The sequence below is a fragment of the Schistocerca nitens genome, chromosome 2, assembly GCF_023898315.1.
Source record: "Schistocerca nitens isolate TAMUIC-IGC-003100 chromosome 2, iqSchNite1.1, whole genome shotgun sequence".
NCBI lineage: Eukaryota > Metazoa > Arthropoda > Insecta > Orthoptera > Acrididae > Schistocerca > Schistocerca nitens.
Window position 1 is genome coordinate 887,993,935 of NC_064615.1, and position 23,784 is coordinate 888,017,718.

Below are 23,784 nucleotides of genomic sequence, written 5' to 3' on the forward strand. Positions count from 1 at the left end.
GTGAAGTGCTGCAGGTTAAGCGGCAGGTAGGGGAGAGGTGGGGAGGGGGGGGGGGGAAGTAGCGGAATAGGGAAGAACTATAGAGAAATAATTGGCTGGTTGGTTGGTTGGTTGGTTGGTTGGTTTGTGGGGGTTGACTGGACCAGTCTATGAAGGCCATCAGTCAGTTTTCCATGACCATGAAACACCCATAAGGAAGAAAAACAAGCAACGGAGAAGACAAGGGACAACACAGAACAAAAAAGAGATAGACAAAGACCAGAAAAGAGGAATTAAACACACCCAGAGTGTTATAGTGGTTGGCCAACCATGGGGGGAAAAAAAGAAAAAAAAAGGGGGGGGGGGGGGAGCCAACCACCAAGTAACATACTAAAAATCCCAATCATAAAACTGTAGACCAAAGGCCAGACTCAACACAAAAAAAGAGACAAACTCTCAAATCGAGCGATAAAAGCCCCCTGCTCGAATAAAACTCAAAACTAAGCCTGTCATTGCAGCGTCATCCGTTAAAAGTGAAGGGAGCGCATCAGGCAGTGCAAACGTCTGCCTGAGCGCAGCTAAAAGCGGACAGGCCAACAAGATGTGGACCACTGTCAACGCTGATCCACAGTGACATAGAGGTGGGTTCTCATGGCGCCAAAAATGGCCGTGCATGTCAGGTGTGGTCAATGCATGGTTGGCACAGAACAACTGAATCCTTGCGAGACCTGTAGTCTCCTTGATGACCTGAAGTTTGTTGAGGGAAGGCAGGGTGTGCCATTCATCACCCCAAGCACCAAGGACTTTTTGCTGCAATACTGACTGGAGATCACATTCCAGAAGGCCAATCTCCAGGGCCGGTGCACTGATAGCCTGTCTGGCCAGTGTGTCAACACGTTCATTACCTGGGATGCCGACATGACCCAGGGTCCACACAAAAACCACAGAGCAGCTGCAACGGGCAAGAGTAAGGATGGACTCTTGGATAGCCATCACCAAATGAGAGCGAGGAAAACACTGGGCGATTGCTCGTAAACTGCTCAAGGAGTCACCACAGATAAAGGACGACTCACCTGAGCAGGAGCGGATATACTCTAGGGCGCAAGAGATGGCTACAAGCTCTGCAGTGAAAACACTGCAGCCATCCAGCAATGAGCATTGTTCAGATTGTTCCCCACGAGTAAAAGCATAACCAACTCGACCAACAACCATCAAACCATCGGTATAGACTACGGCAGAGCTGGGAAATGCGGCAAGGATGGAAATAAAGCATCGGCAGAGGGCCTCTGGAGGGACTGAGTCTTTCGGGCCTTGTGCCAAATCCAGCTGAAGGCATGGGCGGGGCACCACAGGGGTATGTGGGCCCGGAAAAGAGGTGGGAGAGGGAAAAACTCAAGCCCAGAGAGAAGAGACGGACGCAAACCGCAAGCAGACACACTGACCAGGGCCACCGTTCGGGAAGATGGAAGACCGAGTTGGGGAACAGGAGACAGTAATTTGGATGCCCAGGCAAGCTACAAACATGTGTAGCATAAGCACCGGACCCGCAATGGAGGGACACCAGCCTCCACAAGTATGCTGTTTACAGGGCTTGCGCGGAAAGCTCCAATTGCGAGTCGGATCCTGCAGTGATGTATAGGGTCCATCAACCACAACGCAGAAGGCGATGCCAAACCGTAAGCCAGGCTCCCATAATCGAGACGGGACTGAATCAACACCTGATACAGTCGGAGAAGGGTAGACTGATCTTCGGCACCCCAGCTGGTGTGACTCAAGCAACAAAGAGTGTTAAGATGTCGCCAGCACGTTTGTTTAAGCTGCCCATGTGAGGGAGCCAAGTCAACCAGGTATCAAAAAGCAATCCCAAAAACCGATGCGTTTCCACCACAGCAACAGGTTCACCGTCAAGATAAAGCCGTGGATCAGGGTGAACAGTGGGATGGCGGTAGAAATGCGTGAGACAAGTCTTGGTGGCCGAAAACTGGAAGCCACGCATTGTGGCCCAAGACTGCGCATTGTAAATAGCGCCCTGCAGCTGCTGAGGCTGCAATTCCATTACAGGCAAAAGTCATCAGCATACAAAGAAGCTGATATGGATGTTCCCAAAGCTGCAGTGAGCCCATTGATAGCAACTAAAAAGAGGCAGACACTCAAACCAGAGCTTTGCGGGACCCATTCTCCTGGACTCGGGAGGAACCAACTAGCACACGGATGGAACGAAGCAACAGAAAAATCGGGAGCAGGTCCCTAAGACCCCACCCATGAAGCATGGGGAGGATGCGATGTCGCCATGTTGTATCGTACGCCTTCCGCAAGTCAAAAAAGATGGCAAACAGATGCTGATGGCGGGCAAATGCCGTATGGACGGCAGACTCCAGGCAGACCACATTATCGGTGGTAGAGCAGCCCTGACGGAACCCACCCTGAGACAGAGCCAGAAGGCCCCAAAACTCAAGCAGCCACCATGCGTTCGAGCAACTTGCACAGAATGTTGGTGAGGCTAGTGGGACGGTAGCTGTCCCCCTCCAGTGGGTTCTTGCCAGGTTTCAACACTGGTATGACGACACTTTCCCACCATTGTGATGGAATTCATCCTCAGCCCAGACATGGTTGGAAAGGTCGAAAAGGTGTCACTGGCCATCCACCGAGAGGTGTTTGAGTGTCTGATAGTGATTGCGATCTGACCCGGGAGCCGTATCAGAGCAAGCGACTAGGGCACTTTGGAATTCCCATTCACTGAATGGAGCATTGTACAATTCGGGGTGGCATGTATGGAAAGAAAGGCTCTGAAATTCCAACCACTCTTTCATGGAGCGGAAGGACAGGGGGTAATTCGTAGAAGCAGAACTCTGAGCAAAATGCTCTGCTAAGAGTTCTGCAATCGTGTCTGATTCAGTACAGACTGCTGCATTCGGGGAAAGCCCAGGGGTGCTGACGGGGGTCTGATATCCATAGAGTAGCCTAATCTTGGTCCAAACCTGCGATGGAGAGGTACGGATGCCAATGGTGGAGACATACCTTTCCCAGCACTCCTGCTTCCATCGGCGAATAAGACGTCGGGCTCGGGCATGTAACTGCTTAAAGGCAATGAGGTGTTCCAGTGATGGGTGCCGCTTATGATGTTGGAGGGCATGCTTGCGATCTCTAATCGCCTCAGTGATCTCTGGTGACCACCAAGGCACAGTCCTCCGCTGAGGGGACCCAGAAAAACAGGGAACTGCAGATTCCGCTGCAGAAACGATGCCGGTGGTTATAGCGTGAACCACCACATCAATGGCATCATGAGAAAGAGGCTCAATAGTGGCAATGAAGGCGAACGAGTCCCAGTCAGCCTTATTCAAGGCCCATCTGGGGAGGCACCCAAAAGAGCGACGCTGCGGCAGTCACAGAAAGACCGGAAAGTGGTCACTACCACACAAGTCGTCACACACACTCCATTAGACAGATGGTAGAAGGCCAGGGTTGCATACCGATACTTCAATGGCTGAGTATGTGCCATGCACCACACTGAAATGTGTGGAGGCACCATTAATTAAGAGAGAAAGGTCGACCTGTGCCAACACTTGCTCAACAACAGTGCCTTGGCCTGTTGCCACTGATCCACCCCATAAAGGGTTATGGGCTTTAAAGTCGTCCTGTAACAGAAAGGGAGGCGGCAGTTGAGCTATCAGCAAAGCCAATACATGCTGTGGGACATCACCATCCGGTGGAAGATAGATACTGCACACAGTAACAGCCTGAGGTGTCCATACCCTAACAGTGACAGACTCTAAACGTGTCTGAAGAGGTACACATTCACTGTAAAGGGAGTTAAGGACACAGACGCAGACTCCATCAGATATTCTCGCATAAGCTGCCTGATTCTAATAATAACCCCGATAGCCACGGAGGGTGGGGGTTCGCATCGTCGGAAACCAAGTTTCCTGGAGAGCAATGCAGAAGGTGAAGGCTGATAAGTTGTTGGAGCTCAGCAAGGTGGTGGAAAAAACTGCCGCAATTCCACTGGAGGATAAAATGATGGTGAGGCTGGGAAGGCACTGAATATTCAATGAGGCAGTTGACGCCTCAGGGTCACCTGCTGCCTCCCACTGATTTCCTGAGACGGTGATATCCATTGCGTCTGAGGGTCCGGCAAGATCCAGGTTCTCAGCGGATGCCAGAATCTCCACCTCATCCTCAGACGCAGAGCTTGTAGGTAGCGGCAGGGTGGGTGCCACCACACAGTCCTTGATCTTAAGGGTCTTCTTCTTGGACTTGTCTCACTGTTCCTTGGGTTTCCCTGGCTCGGAGGGCTTCACTGAGTCAGTCTACGGAACAGAGGAGGATTGTGAAGCCCTACATCTACATCCAGCTGCTTTTGGGCACTTCAGCCACTGGTGTGTGTAACCTTTCCCACTGGTGGAAACCTGGGAGGGACTCAAGGTACCCATTCTGAGCGAGAGGAGCCGAAGAAGGTGGACACTTCCCCAGCTTAGAAGTGGGGACAGACATCCCCGATGGTTGGGGGGGGGGGGGGGGGGGTGTTGCTCCCAAAGTAGATAGTGCAGGAGCAACAGGGAGGGAATTGCCCCCACCATCAAGGGGGCACGTTTAGTCTTCCGGCTCTGAGAGGTGACTGGGGTAGGTGGAGCTGATGAGGCTAGAAATGTTGTAGTGGCGGCGTAAGAGGAGGTCATACAAACAGGATGGAAGCATTCAAAGTTCTGCTTAGCCTCAATGTAGGTCAGTCGGTCCAGGGTCTTATATTCCATTGTTTTCCTCTCTTTCTGTAAAATCCTGCAGTCTGGCGAGCAAGGTGAATGATGCTCTCCGCAGCTGACACAGATGGGAGGCGTGGCACATGGAGTATTTGGATGTGATGGGTGTCTGCAATCTCGATGTGTCAGGCTGGAAGTATAGCAGGAAGACATATGGCCGAATTTCCAGCACTGAAAGCATCGCACCGGGGGAGGGATATAGGTCTTGACATCACAAAGGTAGACCATCACCATGAACTTCATAGGTAATGTACCACCCTCGAAGGCCAAGATGAAAGCACCGGTGGCAACCTGATTATCCCTCAGACCCCGATGAACACGCCGGACGAAATGAACACCTCGCCGCTCTAAATTGGCGTGCAGCTCGTCATCAGACTGCAAAAGAAGGTCCCTGTGGAATATAATACCCTGGACCATATTTAAGCTCTAATGGGGCGGATGGAAACAGAAACATCCCACAACTTGTCACAAGCGAGTAATGCCCATGACTGAGCAGAGAATGCTGTTTTTATCAAAACTGACCTAGAGCGAAATTTGGACAAGCCCTCCACCTCCCCAAACTTGTCCTCTAAATGCTCTACAATGAACTGAGGCTTCACCATCATGAAAGACTCCCCATCAGCTCTTGTACATACTAGGCACTGGGGCGAATAAGCGTCGCAGCCAGCCTTAGCCTTTCGTTCCTCCCATGGTGTGGCCAGGGAGGGGAACGATTAGGGCTCATACGTCTGCGCACTGAATTGAGCCCTCAAACGCTTAGAAACTGCTGGTGGTTGGCCACACTTCCTTGCGTGTCATCTGCCCTGATGCCATCCATGCCAACCAAGGGCCCTCCCCATGGGTGCCACCCAGCCACAGGAAGGGTCACCTGGCAGGATGGCCATTGCCGGGAGACCCAATGCCCCAGAGAGATAGGCATCTACTCCTTGGCAAACATGGGGAGTTAATGGCGCAGGCATCAGCAGAGCAATCCCTGTGTTGTCAGGGGGCTACAACCAACAGGGTACATGGCGACCCCACCACAACGGACTCGCTACCATGTTGGATATCAAGGATAAAGAGGTCCAGGGTTGTCGGTGCAGAATGCAACACTGCATAGTGCACGGCGGAAACCACACCCAGGAATGTATCCTCGCCCAACAGGTGAAGAATGAGCGGGACTGCAATGCGACGACAAGAAAGGTGGCTAAAGATCTCAACGCACCATGGACACAATGCACCATGTAAGGCACCCTTCCCCAATTGGCTCGCTCTTCGGAAAAATTTTGAAGAATGGAGGTCAAACCCTACAGGGGACCAGCACATAAAGGCCAAAACGTGCGAGACTCCTTTCAGTCACCTCTTACGACAGGCAGGAATACGGTGGGCCTATACTTACCCCGGACCAACAGGAGGAGAGAAATAAAAAAAAAAATTTAAAAAAATAAATAAAAAAGGACTGGGTGTGTGGATGGAATGACGGACAGCTGCGTAGTGCCGGAATGGGATGGATGGATGAGGACAGCGACTAACAAAAGTTGAGGCCAGGAGGGTTACGGGAATGTAGGATGTATTGCAGGCAAAGTTCTCACTTGCACAATTCAGAAAAGCTGGTGTTGGTGGGAAGGATCCATATGGCACAGGCTGTGAAGCAGTCATTGAAATGAAGGGTATCATGATTGGCAGCGTGTTAAGCAACAGGGTGGTCCACTTGTTTCTTGGCCACAGTTTGTCGGTTGCCATTCACGCGGACAGACAGCTTGTAGGTTGTCATGCCTAGATAGAATGCAGCACTGTGGTTGCAGCTTAGCTTGTAGATCACATAACTGGTTTCACAGGTAGCCCTGCCTTTGATGGGATAGGTGATGTTAGTGACTGGACTGGAGTAGGTGATGGAGGGAGGATGTATGGGACAGATCTTGCCTCTATGTCTATTACAGGGGTATGAGCCATAAGGTAAGGGACTAGGAGCAGGGGTTGTGTAAGGATGGACTAGTATATTGTGTAGGTTTAGTGAACGGCGGAATACCAGTGTGGGAGGCGTGGGAAGGTTAATGGGCAGGACATTTCTCATTTCAGGGCACGACGAAAGCTAACCCTGGCAGAGAATTTAATTCAGTTGCTCCAGTCCTGGGTGGTACTGAGTTATGAGAGGAATGCGCCTCTGTGGCCGGATGGTGGGGCTTTGAGACGTGGTGGGAAACTGGAAAGATAAGGCATGGGAGACTTGTTTTTGTACTAGGTTGGGGACCCTAGGTATATTTCGAGAGAGACTGCTCGTCCCTGCAGATGTGACGACCATGGGTGGCTAGGCTGTACGGAAGGGACTTCTTGGTATGTAATGGGTGGCAGCTGTCGAAGTGGAGGTATTGCTGGTGATTAGTAGGTTTGATACAGATGGAGGTACTGATGTAGGCATCTTCGAGGTGGAGGTCAACATGTACCATGTGGCCTATTGGGTTGAGTAGGACCAGGTGAAGCAAATGGGAGAGAAGTTGTTGAGGTTCTGGAGGAATGTGGATAGGGTGTCCTCACCCTCAATCCAGATGGCAAAGATGTCATCAATGAATCTGAACCAGGTGAGGGGTTTAGGATTCTGGGTGTTTAGGAAGGATTCCTCTAGATGGCCCATGAATAGGTTGGCATAGAATGGTGCCATGTGGATGCCCATACCCATACTTGGTTTTGTTTGTATGTAATACCTTCAAAGGAGACGTAATTGTGGGTGAGGATATAGTTGGTCATGGCGACTAGGATGGAAGTTGTTGGTTTGGAATCTGTCAGGCATTGGTAAAGATAGTATTCAATGCAGTAAGGCCACAAGTATTAGGAATGTTAGTGTATAGGGAGGTGGCATCAAAAGTGATGAGCAGGGCACCCTGTGGTAAAGGGACAGGAACTGTGGCTAGTCGATGGAGGAAATGGTTGGTATCTTCTATATAGGAGGGCAGGTTCCAGGTAATAGATTGAAAATGTTGGTCTACGGGAGCAGAGATTCTCTCAGTGGAGGCACAGTAAACGGCCACAATGGGGCATCCTGGGTGGCTAGATTTATGAACTTTAGGAAGCATGTAGATGGTAGGAGTGTGGGGAGTGGTAGGGGCGAGTAGAGAGATGGATCCAAGGAGAGGTTCTGGGATGGGCCTAAGGATATGAGTAGTGACTGGAGATCCTGCTGGATTACTGGAATGGGGTCATTGTGGCAAGGTTTGTAGGTGCAAGTATCTAACAGCTGTCAGAGTCTTTCCGCCAGATAATCCTTGCAGTTCAGAACAACAGTGGTGGAGCCTTTGTCCGCAGGTAGGATTATAATGTCGGGATTAGTTTTTAGATGGTGGACTGCGGTTCTTTCTGCAGATGTAAGGTTAGTCTGCATGTTGAGGGATTTGGGGAATGATGGTGAGGCAAGATTGGAGGTTAAGAAACTCTGGAAAGTTAACAGTGGATGGTTTGGGGGCAGTGGGGGTGGATCACGGTTGGGTGGAGGAGTGAACTGAGTTAGGCAAGGTTCAATATTGGCCTTTGGTTGAGTCTGATGGGTAGGGTTGGTGATGAAAAAGTGTTTCCACATTAAGGGCCGGGAGAAGGAGAGAAGATCTTTAACAAGTCCTGCATGATTCAATTTTGGAGTGGGGCAAAAGGTGAGGCCTTTGGAAAGGACTGATATTTCTGTGGGGCTAAGGCTTCTGGAGGAAAGGTTCATGACTGTGTTGCGGGTCTGTTTTGGTTCTGGATTCTGTATGGTGGTGGGAGTGAGTTTTGGAGGGTGAGGTAAGTGTAGTAGGTCTGCGATACAGGGTCTGTCAGCTATGAGGGGGCGTGGCGGAGGTTTGGAGGCCGTTGTAGAGGTGGTAGACAGTGGCACTCCAAGGTGGGAGTAGGAAGTGAGCAGGATGGAGAGCTTTTTGAGGTGGCGTCATGCATCTTGCTCAAGTTCCTGCAGAGCAAGAGTTTCAGTGTGTCTTATGCGTTCCAGGAGTTTGGGATTGCATAGCAGGAGAATCTTCCCAATGCAAAGAAAAGACTGCAAGGAGTTTTGGGCTTGGTTGACATGGTTTTGCTGGACTATATTGGTGAGGGCTAAGGATTGGCGGAATTTGAACAGGTGGAGGTCATTGTGGAAGGAGGGATGGCAGCCAGAGATGGGTAATCTGATGGTAAGGCCATTAGGGAGGATTCATGAACCAAGCAACAACACAGGAACAATATGTGGGAGTGGGATCTGGCTAGGGATAATGAGACTTTATTTATTTATTTCTCTCCTTTTCCACTACCTCCCCCCCCCTCCCCCCCCCAACCTGTGTCCCTGTCCGCTGCTCAACCTGCAGCACTTCACTGTCCGCCATCCCCACCATACTATCCCTCCCCCTCCCTGCCCCAGCCTCCTCCTTTCCCCCATCCAGTCGCTACTACCATCATGCACTGGTGCTGCTGCTCGCAGTGTGGTTTCAGTTGCCTGAGACTGCGGTCATGTGTGTGAGTTGTGTTTGCTTGAGTGTGTGTGTGTGTGTGTGTGTGTGTGTGTGTGTGTATTGTTGACAAAGGCCATTGGCCGAAAGCTTTAAGTGTGAAAATCTTTTTTTGTGCTTATCTGCGACTCAGCATCTCCTGAGGGCAGCTGTCTTAAATCCCTTCCCCCTGCGAGGCGTTCTCTCCGCGGTCCACACATCGGCAGCCACTGAGGCACTGGCGTCGGCATCTGTGGTGGCATCGATGGAATTGCCTCGTCCACCCTGGTAGCCCATTTGTTTTCTTTGCTGAGCGTCTTTTTAATTAGATTCAATGCTGGTTCCCATGCCTTTTTGAGGTTATAGCTGCAATCTCTGTTGATGAGTCTGTCCTGGTACAAATTTTGATAGCCTCTCTAACAATGCTGTCCCAGTATTTAGACATCTGTGCCAAGACCCTGGTATGCTGGTAGTTCATTTCATGACTTTTGGACGAACAGTGCTCTGTGACCGCTGACTTATTGCGGTACCCAAGTCGAGTGTGCCTCTGATGTTCTCGGCAACGATCTTCGATGGTGTGCACTGTCTGTCCAATATAATAAGTCTTCCCACACTGTCAGAGAATCTGGTATATGCCGGGCTTCAGCAAACCGAAATCATCTTTGAAACTTCCCAATAATGCTCGTGTTTTACTGGGTCACCAGTGGTTTTACCACCCCATTCCTCTGCGAAGGGTGGTGGCAGCTATCCGCATGCAAATACAGGTTGGTGTGCATTTTCTTCCTGTATACCCCGTGGCCCACGGTGCCCTCCGCCCTGAGATTGTTGTCTTACCAGCTGACAAAGGCAATGCTACGATCAGTCTTTCCCATAAGGACTACATTGAGAACATGCAAAGCCTGCTAAATGACGATTCTTACAGGAAGATCAACGCTGAGCCCACAAATAAAGTGGAGAACAAGACTAGGGCTTTTCTCAAGGACACGGATTTACCAGAGGGTGCCGCAAAGAATTGACACCCCAAGGACCTGTACCGCCAAGCCTTTATGGACTCCCTAAAGTCCACAAAGAAGGGGTGCCATTACGCCCAATTGTCAGTAACATCAGGGCACCTACATATTTGCTCGCCAAATATCTGGCAGAATTACTAAGCCCTTATGTGGGTAAATGCCCTCATCACATTCGTAATTCTGTGGATTTCGTAAAACATCTCAACAACTTCAAGCTTAAAGACTCAGATATCCTGGTCAGTTTTCATGCTGTTTCATTACTCACCAGGGTGCCTCTTTAAGAGTCAGTTGAGCTTAGTGCACAGAAATTTGACGAGAAGACGACCGACCTTTTCAGGCACATTATGACCTCCACGTATTTTCTCTTTAATGGAGAATACTATGAACAAACAGAAGGAGTTGCAATGTGGAGCCCACTCTCGCCTGTGGTCGTGAATTTCTATATGGGGTACTTTGAGGAGGAAGCTTTGGTGTCATCCAAATGGAAACCTACTTGTTTTCTCCATTATGTGGATGACACGTTCATGATCTGGCCCCATGGAAGGGACAAGCTCCTAGAGTTCCTTACACAGCTGAACTCCGTATATCCAAACATCAAATTCACTATGTACATTGAAGCAGAAGGAAGATTACCATTCCTGGACATCATGGTCAAAAGATGAGTGGATGGCACCTTGGGCCACGGGGTATACAGGAAGAAAATGCACACCAACTTGTATTAGCATGTGGACAGCTGCAACCACCCTTCGCAGAGGAATGGGGTGCTAAAAGCACTGGTGCACAGGGCACGCACCATATCTGATGCAGAGAGTCTGCCCCATGAGCTGGAACACCTCAAAACAGTATTCCGGAAAAATGGGTACTCGGAATGGCAGATCAGATGCGCTCTCCACCCCACCTTCACAGTACAGCATGTGGAGACGGAAGAAGTCACGGAGGAAGAGAGAGCCACTGCCTATATACCGTATACTGGTGCACCATCAGGGAAAATAGGGCGAATACTGAGGAAATACCGAGTAGGAACTGTCTCTTGCTCACCCAATAAAACATGAGCATTATTGGGAAGAGTCAAAGACGATCTCGGTTAGCAGAAGGCCGGCATATAACAGATTCCCTGTCAGTGTGGGAAGACTTATGTTGGACAGACAGTGCGCACCATCGAAGATCGTTGCCGAGAACATCAGAGGCACACTCGACTTAGGTACCCCAACAAGTCGGCAGTCGCAGAGCACTGTTTGTCCGAAAATCATGAAATGGACTACCAAAATACCAGGGTCTTGGCACAGACTTCTACATACTGGGACAGCGTAGTTAGAGTGGCAATCGAAATTTGTACCAGGGACAGACTCATCAACCGAGATTGCAGCTATAACCTCAAAAAGGCATGGGAACCAGCAATGAGTGTAATTAAAAAGATGCTCAGCAAAGAAAATGAACGGGCGACCAGGGCGGATGAGGCAATTACACCAACGCCACCACAGATCCGACTTCTTCATCTCAGCGACCGCCGACATGCGGCCGCGGATTGTATGCCTCACAGGGGGAAAGGGATTTAAGACAGCCGCCCACGCTCAGGAGCTCAGTTTGTCAGCGCACCTGATGATGGCGACATGCCTGATCACCGAAATATTGTGCCCGTTGGACACTACGGACCAGCAGTACACCCGTGGACTGTTTGAACAAGGAGACCATTGATCAAATCGTCCAAAATAACATGTGTGATGACATGACAGCTTGCTGAAATGATTCATTTGTCATTTGGTAGTGTGGTATCACTGGTACAGTCACTAGGGTACAGAAAAATCTGTGCAAGTTGGGTGCCTAGATTACTGGCAAGAAAAATGAAAACGATGAGGAAGAGTGTGTGCGAGGGTCTCATAAAGACCTTTACTGAAGAGTGGAAACAGTGTTTTGATGGCGTTATTACCCAGGATAAAACAGGGTTGTTTTTGTCCGAACCCAACAGCAAACCCCAATTAATGGAGTGGCATTATCCGAGTTCCCCTCGGAAGAAGAAACCAAGACTTTCACGAACAGCAGGCCGAAAGGTGATGGCCTCCTTCTTCTGGGATCAGTGTGGTGTCATTTTCATTTAACCGGGACCATTACTGTTCATCATTGGACAAGCCACAACGTGCCATCAAGACCAACAGACCACAGCTTCAGGGCCAGTTCATCAGACTACACCATGACAATGCCAAACCCCATACAGCTATTATGATGCAGGAGAAAAATCAGGAAAATGGGTTGGAAAATTGTTTTTCATCCTCGCTACAGTCCAGACTTGGCTCCATCAGATTTTTACCTCTTTGGTCGTCTGAAGGCCCATCTGTGTGGTAAAACATTTGATAGTGAGAAAGACTTTATTTCCTGTGTCAAGTGATGGTGTAAAAGTCAGTCCCCAGAATTTTACCAAAGTGCATTTACATCATGGAAAGAACGTTGGGCCAGACACGTCACAGCTGAGTAGTCTCAATGTATAGCTAAGTGTTCCAAGTATGTTAACAAAAAAATTCATTCTACTCCTGCAAAAAATAAAAAAAATAGAGACGACTGTGCAAAAATTTGTGTATGCCCTTTGTGTAAACACCTAAAAAGTGCATATTTTTCCCTGGCTTAAAAATAAAAATATTAAGCACAGTATAAACCAGACTCGTGCCAATCTCCTGCAGTTCGTTAGTTTATACAAGTCACGTGACAGACCATACAAACTTGACTCCCTTGCATGTGAATGGGGTCTCACAGTTTTGCGTTTACCACATGTCACCGTCAGTGAAGCCTTATGGAATTAATTTGGGCAAATGATAAGGCTATATGAGAGGGAAAAAAATGCAAGATAACATTCACTGAATCACTTGTGTATGAGGCAATAGGCAATGATCCACCTGTAGTGTGGGCACATGTGTGTGGCATGCTGAAAAGCTTCAGAAAGAATAATTTGACATGGAAGTGATGATGGAATGAACCTAACATCATAAATTTACAATCAGTTGTTCGGAAACAGACTCAAATAGAAGTGACAGTGGACTAACGATGTAGACGTTGGAACAAAGTAATAATATTGCATAGTTTTAAAGACTCCTGGTTTAATAAATGTGTTTGTCAACATATCAGTTGCATACATAATAAAGAGAACTTCATACTCTTTTTGTTTGGGCTTTGTATCCTTTGAATTATACAGACTATAATGTTCAACAAACTGCCCAAGGAAAAGTTAAGCTTCTCCCACCATGTTGTATGCTCTAATAACATGCGAGAATGCAGCTGGATGAATTCGTCAAAAGTCCGATATTTCCACGTGTAAGCCCCAGTCATTTTCAATGCACGAACGGGATAAGGCCCTAAAATGACAGTAGCTGTTTCTGGTTGAGATATCGGTGGTTTTCAATGGTATCAGTCATCATTCTCTGGAATTATTCGCAGATGAAGGTTAATTGTTTGCTTGTTCAATGCATTATAAATGCGGTCTCTCACTGTAATGTCAAATGAGATAGTTTATACTCAAAATGCGCACTAACAGCAAAAAAATGACAACTTACTGACCATTTTTACGATTGTCTTTTCATTAGTTTTTCCTACCACTAATTCTTTTTTACACACAGTGATTACACTTAACTACAGTCAAACAGATCAACACACACATCTTATACAGATTTTTGAAAAGGCTATTGAGTAGAAGTAGTTGTCACGCAAAAAGAATGACTTCGTTTGTGCTTAAAGTTAATTTTGTTGTGCATTAAATTTTTACTTATAACACAGTTCAAATTGCAATAAACGATAACTATTGCAGCAAGCAGTTTCAATAATCTCATCATTAGACAATTGTCATAACTGTCACTTTGAGAAAAATTGTACTTCACGTCTTCACAAAGCTGTGTCAGCTGTTCTCGCCTCCCGACGTCACGCAGAGTAAATCTGCGGAGCAGTGGTCGCAACATTGTCAAGATGTAAATTAATATTTCTTTCATGATAACTGATCGAAATTGGTTTTAATATTTACTATTCCCCTCACAGATTTGTACATATAATATGATGTACCGAAGGCAAATGAGCCTGACTGTTGTCCGCAGCAACGCAGTTCGGCAACGTGGACTTACTTTGACTGCTCTCTGCTAACGCGCATGTGCAGTTTTCACCCCTCCACAGCTCCGCCTCTATGCGCGCAAGCGCTGTCTTACGTGATGCGAGCTATAGAAGTAATGCAAAATACACCCACCGATTTTGCAATGATTAGCGTTTTGAAGCTTGTGCAATAGAAGTAGAACTAATGGGCAGTTCAAAGTCATGATATAATGGGTTCTTTCTCTTCTGATTTTATGTTGTTGTTGTGGTCTCCAGTCTGAAGACTGGTTTGCAGCTCTCCAAGCTACTCCCTCCTATGCAAGCCCCTTCATCGAAGGGTAACTATTTCAACCTACATCCCTCTGAATCTGGTGACTGTATACATCTCTCGTTCTCCCTCTACGATTTTTACCCCCCACACTTCCCTCCAGTACTAAATTGGTGACCCCTTAATGTCTCAGAGTATGTCCTACCAGCGGATCCCTTCTTCTAGTCAGGTTGTGCCGCAAATATCTTTATTCCCAAATTCTATTCAGCACCACATTTCAAAAACTTCTATTCTCTTTTTATCTAAACTGGTTACCCACCATGTTTCACCTCCATACATAACTACACTTCATACAAATACTTTCAGAAAAGACTTCTTGACACTTAAATCTATGTTTCATGTTGATAAATTTCCCTTCTTCAGAAATGCTTTTCTTGCCACTGCCAATCTATATTTTATATCCTCTCCACTTCAGCTATCATTAGTTATTTTGCTACCCAAATAACAAAACTCAACTACCACTTTAAGTGTCTCATTTTCTAATCTAATTCCCTCAGCATCACCTAATTTAATTCAACAACATTCCATAATCCTTGTTTCGCTTTTGTTGATGTTCGTCTTATAACCACCTTTCAAGACACTGTTCATTCCGTTCAGCTGCTCTTTCATGTCCTTTGCTGTCTCTGAGAGAATTACAATGTCATAGGCAAACCTCAAAGTTCTTATTTCTTTTCCCCGCACTTTAATTCCTACTCCAAATTTTTCTTTTGTTCCTTTTGCTTGTTCAGTGTACAAATTGAATAACAAAGGGGATAGGCTACAACCCTGTCTCACTCCCTTCTCAACCATTGCTTCCCTTTCATGTCCCGTGACTCTTGTACCTGCCATCTGGTTTCCGTACAAGTTGTAAATAGATTTTTGCTTCCTGTGTTTTACCCCTGCCACCCTCAGAATATCAAAGACAGTATTCCAGTCAATATTGTCAAAAGTAGTTGGTGGTGGGAGGATGTATGGGACAGGTCTTGCATCTAAGTCCATTACATGGGTAGAAGCCATGAGGTAAGGGGTTGGGAGCAGGGGTTGTGTGTGGATGGACGAGTATATTGTGTAGGTTCAGTGGACAGTGGAATATCACTGTGGGAGGGGTGGGAAGGATAGTAGGCAGGACATTTCTCATTTCAGGGCACAATGAGAGGTAGTCGAAACACAGATAGAAAAATGCCACCCGTAGTCGTCACATCTGCAGTGACGAGCGGTCCCTCTCGACATCAACTGAGGGTCTCATTGAAGACTTCACACCCACTAATTATCTTCCCAGCCTTGTACAAAAACAAATATCTCATGCATTATCTTTCGAATCTCCCACCACATCCGAAGTATCATCTTCCAGCCACAGAGGAGCATTCCCCTCGTAACTCAGTATCACCCAGAGCTGGAGCAACTGAATTACATTCTCCGCCAGGGTTTCGACCACCTCTCGTCTTGCCCTGAAATGAGAAATGTCCTGCCTACTAGCCTTCCCCCACCGCTTCCACAGTGATATTCCACCATCCACAGAACCTACTTACTCATCCATGCATACACAACTCCTGTACCCAACCTCCTATCTCATGGCTCATAACCCTGTAATAGACCTAGATGCAAGACCTGTCCCATACATCCCCCCCACCCTGGCCACAAACATCACCTATCCCATCAAAGGAAGGGCTACCTGCGAAACCAGTCATGTGGTCTACAAGTTAAGCTGCAACCACTGTGCTGCACTCTATGTGGGCATGACAACCAAGAAGCTATCTGTCCACATGAATGGTCACCGACAAACTGTGGCCAAGAAACAAGTAGACTACCCTGTTGCTGAGCACACTGCCAAAGGTAACACCCTTCATTTTAATGACTGCTTCACAGCCTGTGCCATATGGATCCTTCCCACCAACACCAGCTTTTCTGCATTGCGCAGGTAGGAACTTTCCCTGCAATATATCCGACGTTCCCGTAACCCTCCTGGCCTCAACCTTCGTTAGTCATTGTCCTCACCCATCCAGCCCCTTCCCTGTTCCCATTCCAGCAATACATAGGCCTCTTTCCGCCATTACACCCAGTCTTTTTACTTCATTTCTGCTACCCCCCCCCCCCCTCCTCTCCCCTGCCCGCCATCTAACGTCCCAACTGCACAAAGCTGTCCTACCCTCTCTCCACCTCATCCCTGCGCACTTCCCAGCAGTACTTACTGTCAGTCATCCCTATCCTACTATCCCTCCCCCTCCCCATCCCACCCTCCTCCTTACCGTCACGTAGTCACCACTCCAATCATGCACTGGTGCTGCTGCTCCCAGTGTGGTTTCAGTTCAGTTGCCTGAGACAGCAGTCATGTGAGTATGAGTTTCATTTGCGTGAGTGTGTGTGCATACGTATGTGTGTGTCGTCCATTTCTAACAAAGGCCTTACTGGCTGAAAGCTTTATTTGTGACAGTCTTTTTGTTGTGCCTATCTGTGACTTAGCATCTCCGCTATATGGAGAGTAGCAACTTTCCTTTTCATAATATTGTTACATTCCATCCTGGATTTTCCATTGTTTGATTTGTTTTTCTAAACTGTTTGTCTATGTGTTCAATCATCTCTACTCTTTTGTGTTTCGTTGATATCATGTGCCTGTCACAATTGTCTTTCCCGACAAAGTTTTTTTTATATATATTTTTTGCATATTTTGGCTACTGCTGTGTACTGTCCTGATAACATTTGCATCTTCCTGGTCGCAATTTTGAAAAGTATTCGGGAAACGGTACCTGTTGTTAAGAAACAAAGTACATCCCTTATTCAGTGTGGATTTTGACATGTACATGACAACATTCTCTGATGTGCCTATTATTCCAACCAGTTTTGTCATGGCCAGTATATATAGTATATATTTTGAAACCGTAACAATAACCAGTACTTGCCTCACATCGTTTGTAAATTTTTCATTCAAATCTTGCTCCATTTAATGGATTAAATTATTCATATGCTAAATATCATTTATATCTCATTAAGGGTGTGTCTATACTGGCATTTTCATTCACTGTGTGAATTTATTTAAATTTAAAATTCCAAGGGTTGATGACAGGTCTTATCCTTCAAAGCCTGTCAGTACTGTCAGCAATTTCATTATTGCAAAAGTGTAAGCACCTCAAAATATGTTTAAATCTGTTAAGAGGTATTACTTCTTTAAACACTGGCGTTTCTGCTACTGGTCTTTTTAGACATTTGGATTTTTGGCCTTCAAACGTGAGCAATCAAAAAGCCTTCCACCATCCATATTTTTCCCTTCATTGTCTATTATCTATTTTCCCACAATTTGTCATCAAATGTAATAATAATAATAATAATAATAATAATAATAATAATAATAATAAACCTGGGTGTTCAATTAAATGTTTTGAAACAGAAGCTTTTATGCCGTGAGTCTCAGCATATTTCTAAATGATTGGTGTATTTCTCGCTATAAGTAAATGTTTAGCACGCTGTCTGTTTTTTACAATCACATCACTGTCACTGAATTCTTCATCACTACTTCCATGTAAACGCCTAATCTTCAACAAGAGAGTATTAAGTTTTTCTTCTGGAACAAAGGTACAAAACCACTACCAAGCTTCCTTTATTTGCTTTATAACGTAGATATAAAGAACTGTGACCAATCCATGTGGTGTAAAGGTAAAAACTAAACCACGGTTGTAACTGACAAGTGTTAGTCTCAAAGGTTAGACTGGTAATGCTAACGCTTGGTCCAAATTTCATTCCCATGAGTGTTTACGTTTGGCCTGACTTTCATTCCTGCACATCCGACTCATGACGTTTACACCTGGCCCGCCATATTCATGTCTGGTTCAAAATGGTGAACTGTCTTGAATGTTATCTGGGTGCATGAGGATTTTTGTGTAGAAGGTCAACAACATATTACATATGAAAACAAAGGACATGGATAAACTAATGGCTTTAAGTTGCAACATACATATGCGATAGACAAAATTCACAGTGTATGACATGGGAAAATAAGGGTGATAATCAAATAACAATGGAATAAAAATTGGAAGACATAATACATACTCTTATAACAGCAGGCAATCGAGAATAGGTCCCAGTTGTAAGCACCTCAACTGCAGCAGGAATATGGAAGTTGGGCAAGCGAGCATGCACCAGAGTCTCCCTAGCCATTCGAGCCAGCATATCGGCAGTGTCCACAAACAACATAGACTGCTTGTCCAGGAATGCCATTATTTGCTAGAAAAGAAAGAAGCTATAAAGACACATGATAAAATCTTTGATAACAGCACACAATCAGACAAAATATATACAGTCTAACTGGTGTATTTCTATATGTGAACATTACTGAAACTGTTTTTCCCTTATTTCAATTGCCTTACTAGAATACAGGAGACCACTGTAGTAATCTTTGAAAGGGAAAAAGCTGAGACAATGAAGTAATATGACTGATTTATAGAGAGGAGTGGTGTGCAGGGAGCAGGGTATTCCTGTATGTATCATCTGAATGAAACTCCAACAACACAAGTTCTCAAAAAAGCTATACAAGCAAAACTACTCCAAGCAACTAGGTGATACTTGAATTGTGTTGTTATGCAATGTGCACCAACAGAATACTTCCAAAAATGCGACTAAGGCAAATAATTATATCACAAGGTATGTGAGAAAAGTAATGAGACTGACAACAATATGAGTGATATGGAAAGGCTGCATTGTTCTACTTCTATAGACTGTTGTGATCATCCCTTCCAGGTACTCAGTCCAACTAACAACTCTGTACAGCTATGGTGTGATTTTTGAGAACACCATCAGCACAGTTGCATTTTTGCTGTGTGTTACAAAAATGGCACAGCAGAATTTAGAGCAATGTTATGCAATCTAGTTTTGTGTTAAACTTGGGGAATCCTTGAGTGGAACCTTTGAAAAATTGAAACAGGTCTATGGGAAACATTCCTTATCAAGAGCACAAGTTCTCATTTGGTATAAATCATTTCTGGAAGGCCGAGAACATGCTGAAGATGAATCTCACTCAGGGAGACCTTCAACTTGAAAAAAAAAATCGATGGAAATATCAAACATTTGTGTACCCTTGTGAGATCAAACTATGTAAGGATGATGGGTGACCAGTTAAACTTCAGCACTTTCACTGTAGAACAAATTTTGACTGAAGATTTGCAAATGTGAAAGATTAGTGCCAAAATTGCACCAAAAGACCTAACGAGTGAGCAGAAGGGCAATTGGACAAATGTGTGCGGTGATCATCTTGAGAGGATTGCCAATGACCACAAATGGTTCAGTCATGTCGTCACAGGTGATGAATCCTGGATTTTTGAATAGGATCCAGAGACAAAGCAGCAAAGCGTGAAATGGCACACTGAGACATCTCCTCAACCGAAAAACGCTCACATTAACAAATCAAAGACCAAATTAATGCTGATTTGCTTTTCTGACAGTACTGGTATCATGCATAAAGAATTTGTTCCTCCACAACAAACTGTCCACTGTGTTTCACATAAGTTCTTGAAAGGCTCAGGAAAAGGGTGAACTGAGTGGGACCGGACACGGCAGACAAGTAGATGCTGCATCATGAGAATGCCCATCATTACATGGACACTTCCATCACAGAATTTGTGATCTCAAAAGCCATTCCCGTTGTTCCACAGTCCCCCCCCCCCCTTTCCACCTGATCCAAGCCCTTGTGACAGGGCAATATTACCGTTTGAGAAAAATAAAAAAACATTGGTGTATCACAAAATCAGTCTCATTAATTTTCTCACAAATATCATATTGTGGTAAACTGAGTGACTTTACACTTTACATACTGAAGTGCAATCACTTATGGTGTCAGTGGCTCTTCTGCTGGCCGTAACCAATCAAGGATAGTATTCGGTAGCCAATGAGAATTACTGAATCTAATGACTAGTTTTGGGGGAAGATATGAATTGATTACTTCTGTTTCTGACATGGAGCATGCAAGTCTGACGATTATTGATTTGCCTATTACGGATTATAAGGTTGGTTACAGGTGTTCGTAGTTGTTTTTTGTATTGTTTGTTTCTGGGAATATGAGACTTGTTAGAATATTGGTTCACATTCCAATGTTATATTTTGGCTGTGAGTTGGTAGATCCAACGAATGTGATTGGAGGAAAACTGGTTGTGGTATCGGACTGCTCAATTGCTGTTTCAAAAACTTCATGGGATATTTTCAGAACAGCCCGATTTACAAGGCAATGGTCAGACAGAAACCTAACAGTACAGTTTAAACTTTACAGAATATTCTGTTTTATGTGAAAGCATCCCACACAATATATTTCATTATGCCAACATGTATCTTCAAACAGTCGACATCACGATGTTTATCAAATGCTATTTTCACACTGGTTCTGACAGATTGTTGAATCATCCAACTATTGTTCACTTCCCATCATTCACTGTGGTACCAGTTGACAACTACAACTGCAGCATGCAACAAAAAAAGTCACAGTCTTTAACTTACAAAATAATACACTCCCTACCAAAATTTGGACATAACCCACATTTAGTACACCAAGAATTACTGGACTGGTTGCTTTTTTCTTGTACATATCATTTACCGAGTGCAAACTGGTCTAAAATTCACCTTTTTCATGACTTTACTGATATCCAGTACTTTAATGTGATTAAATTTTAACAGCTATAACACCTCATGGAAAGCTCACCACAACTTTAACCTTTAGCTACTATACTTACAGCTGATTTGTCAACTTTTGATGCACTGTTTGCCCATTTCACAAGTGCCAGCAGCCTCACAAATAGCTGACGAGTTCTGGCAGAAAAATTATAAATCTCTATCTTCCTCTCCATGTCAGTCTTACGGGGTAAGCTGTAATTGAAAGTTTTGTTACTTGTACTTTTTAATAAACACAGTAAAAAATTATTATTCTTATTGTTCAAGGACTACTCCCAGTCATATAACCTATAAACTACAAACTTACAGCTCAGCCAGAACTGTGAGCTCATGGTAAGTCCTCTGTATGATGAAATCAATGAGGATTCCCAAGGATATGGAGCCCCCTCGGGATGCTTCCTGGGGCACATTGTTGGCCACAGGGGTCTGATGGCCCTCCAGAGGAACTGGGGCCATATTTCCCTCCGTCAGCTTTGCCAATTAATCTGTAACAAATATATTAATCCATTATAGAAAATTTAGCAAGCACAAGCGCTTGACTTAAAAATGAAAGTAGCAAAAGTGTCTACAAATCCACAGCAGGTGTGTAATATACTCAAGCCCCTTGAGAGATCTATTAGCATTGCATTTTTAACTGTTATGAAAACAGATAATTTGTGATTTCATGAAAAACACCCTCAAATTCTTAGCACCTGCTTCTTGTTACTAAAAAAATTCCAGAACTAAAACTGAACACACCAATAACACCTCAAATAATGCTGCAATTTGCATGAAAATGCTGTGTGACGATGTAGCCATTTGGAAGCACTTCTGATAACTTTTCTTAGGTCTTGACCACACTTTTATTTTTCCAACAACCTTACACATTTTGACTTTACGTCATTTTCAAAGTCAGCGTTATGTTAGTTGTATATAATTGTTCATAGATACATTGCACCACTTCAACATTCTCAATCATGAGACAAATACAAACTTGTCTGAGAACAGCTGTCGTCTGTCAAGTGTAGTGTATATGGCTCCTGATAGAAAAGGTGAACATTACAGAGTAGGCCGTAAAACATTCATGGACGTATTTTGTGTTTCAAAGAGGATTACAACGTTAACCAATAAACTGAAGATGGATCAAGTGTCGTACCCTGATAACAGATGTGGTGCATATAGCTGCAAATATGGTGACATCTACTAATAAAGTAACATTTACTGTCATTTCCAAGAAAGGAGACTCATTATAGAAGAAGGAAGCCTTTAAAAAATACCTCAGCTGTAATCTTAATATTAGTCACTTATACAAAGCATTTAACGTAAAATTTACAGAGACCAATTGTAAGACATGTGACTCATTCCACATTGAGGGGAAAGGATACTCACCAGAGAACAGAAAAGCTCAGAAAGCACTAGAATTGCATCGCAGGAAGGCAGAAAGTGGAATGCCTAACATGGAGAATGATGATGTGATGTCTTTAACTATGCCTGGAAGTAACATGTGTACATTAGCAATCGATCTGCAACAAGTATTGACCACATTGTTTGTTCCAACTCTTACAGGCCCAGATATGTTCTACTTACACCACCTTTCATGTTACTATTTCTGTGTTCATACTCATGACAACAGTGAGGCAATAATGTGTTTGTGGCATGAGGATGATGGGTCTCATGGAGCTAACAACATAGCATCACGTCTGTTCCCTGTCCTGAATTGCACTAAAAATGCTGTCAATGTAACTGGTAACAAAAGGAATCTTGTGATTTGAAGTGACAACATAACAAAAACTGTGTACTTACATATATTTACATGTTCATTGTGTCTTGTGATCTATTTCACTATATTGTGCATAAGTATCTGGATTCAGGCCACAGTTTACTATCTCATGATAGAAATTTTGCCCCAATAGAAAACTGCAAGAAGGTAGTTGAGAGTTACGTGCCTGATGATTTACGAAATGTAATTACTGCAGTACGCCCTTCTTTACCATTCAAAGACATTCAAAATGATAGAAAAGGACTTTATGAATCCCAGGCTGCTGCTGATAAAGTCATCCACAACAAAGCTACACATCAGTTTTGCTGCACAAATTAAAATCACCTCACTTGTTGCATACTGTTTACACCTCTCATATTTAGGTAGGCTACACTTTGTCAACCATTACAGCTTGATAGCTCTGTTGGACTTGGCCCATTTAGTCTGAAAAAGGTCATGTGTAAGACACCTTCTGCTCTCAAGTTTTTAATTTTCTTTTTCTGGACAATTCAATGCAATTTTCTCTGTACCTGAGGTACAGTTTATAATTCTTGGATGTCAATAAATGTATTAACACAATAGATTGTGTGTGCTAATTTCATAAGTCATACAAAACCGTTTTTCTTTTTTTATCTCAAAACATTACTTTTGGTCCTCAGCACATTTAGAGTGTTAGGTCTTCGAGTTATCTAGGCAGACAAATGTTTAAATTTAAAATGTACATGTTCATCAGTGAAGACGCTTGGAATTCTGAAATAAAACTTATTAGTATATTTTTAATCTACAATGACAAATTAGTTTCTGTTACCTTCATATTGTTCCCATTAAAATAATACAGTATTATAAATGTGGTTCAATC

At 44.7% G+C, this 23,784-nt stretch overlaps 1 protein-coding gene across 1 annotated transcript in view; it reads right to left on the reverse strand.

Annotated features, from left to right (window-relative positions):
* The window catches only part of LOC126237196 (mediator of RNA polymerase II transcription subunit 14), a 171,231-nt gene that overhangs the window by 144,430 nt on the left and 3,017 nt on the right, over positions 1-23,784 (reverse strand). The window contains exons 2-4 of the mRNA XM_049947075.1: positions 21,495-21,672; positions 21,250-21,382; positions 18,584-18,757 (exon numbers count right to left, since the gene is read on the reverse strand). Coding sequence (XP_049803032.1) covers positions 18,584-18,757; positions 21,250-21,382; positions 21,495-21,643 — 456 coding nt within the window. The 5' untranslated portion in view covers positions 21,644-21,672. The remainder of the gene's footprint in view (positions 1-18,583; positions 18,758-21,249; positions 21,383-21,494; positions 21,673-23,784) is intronic.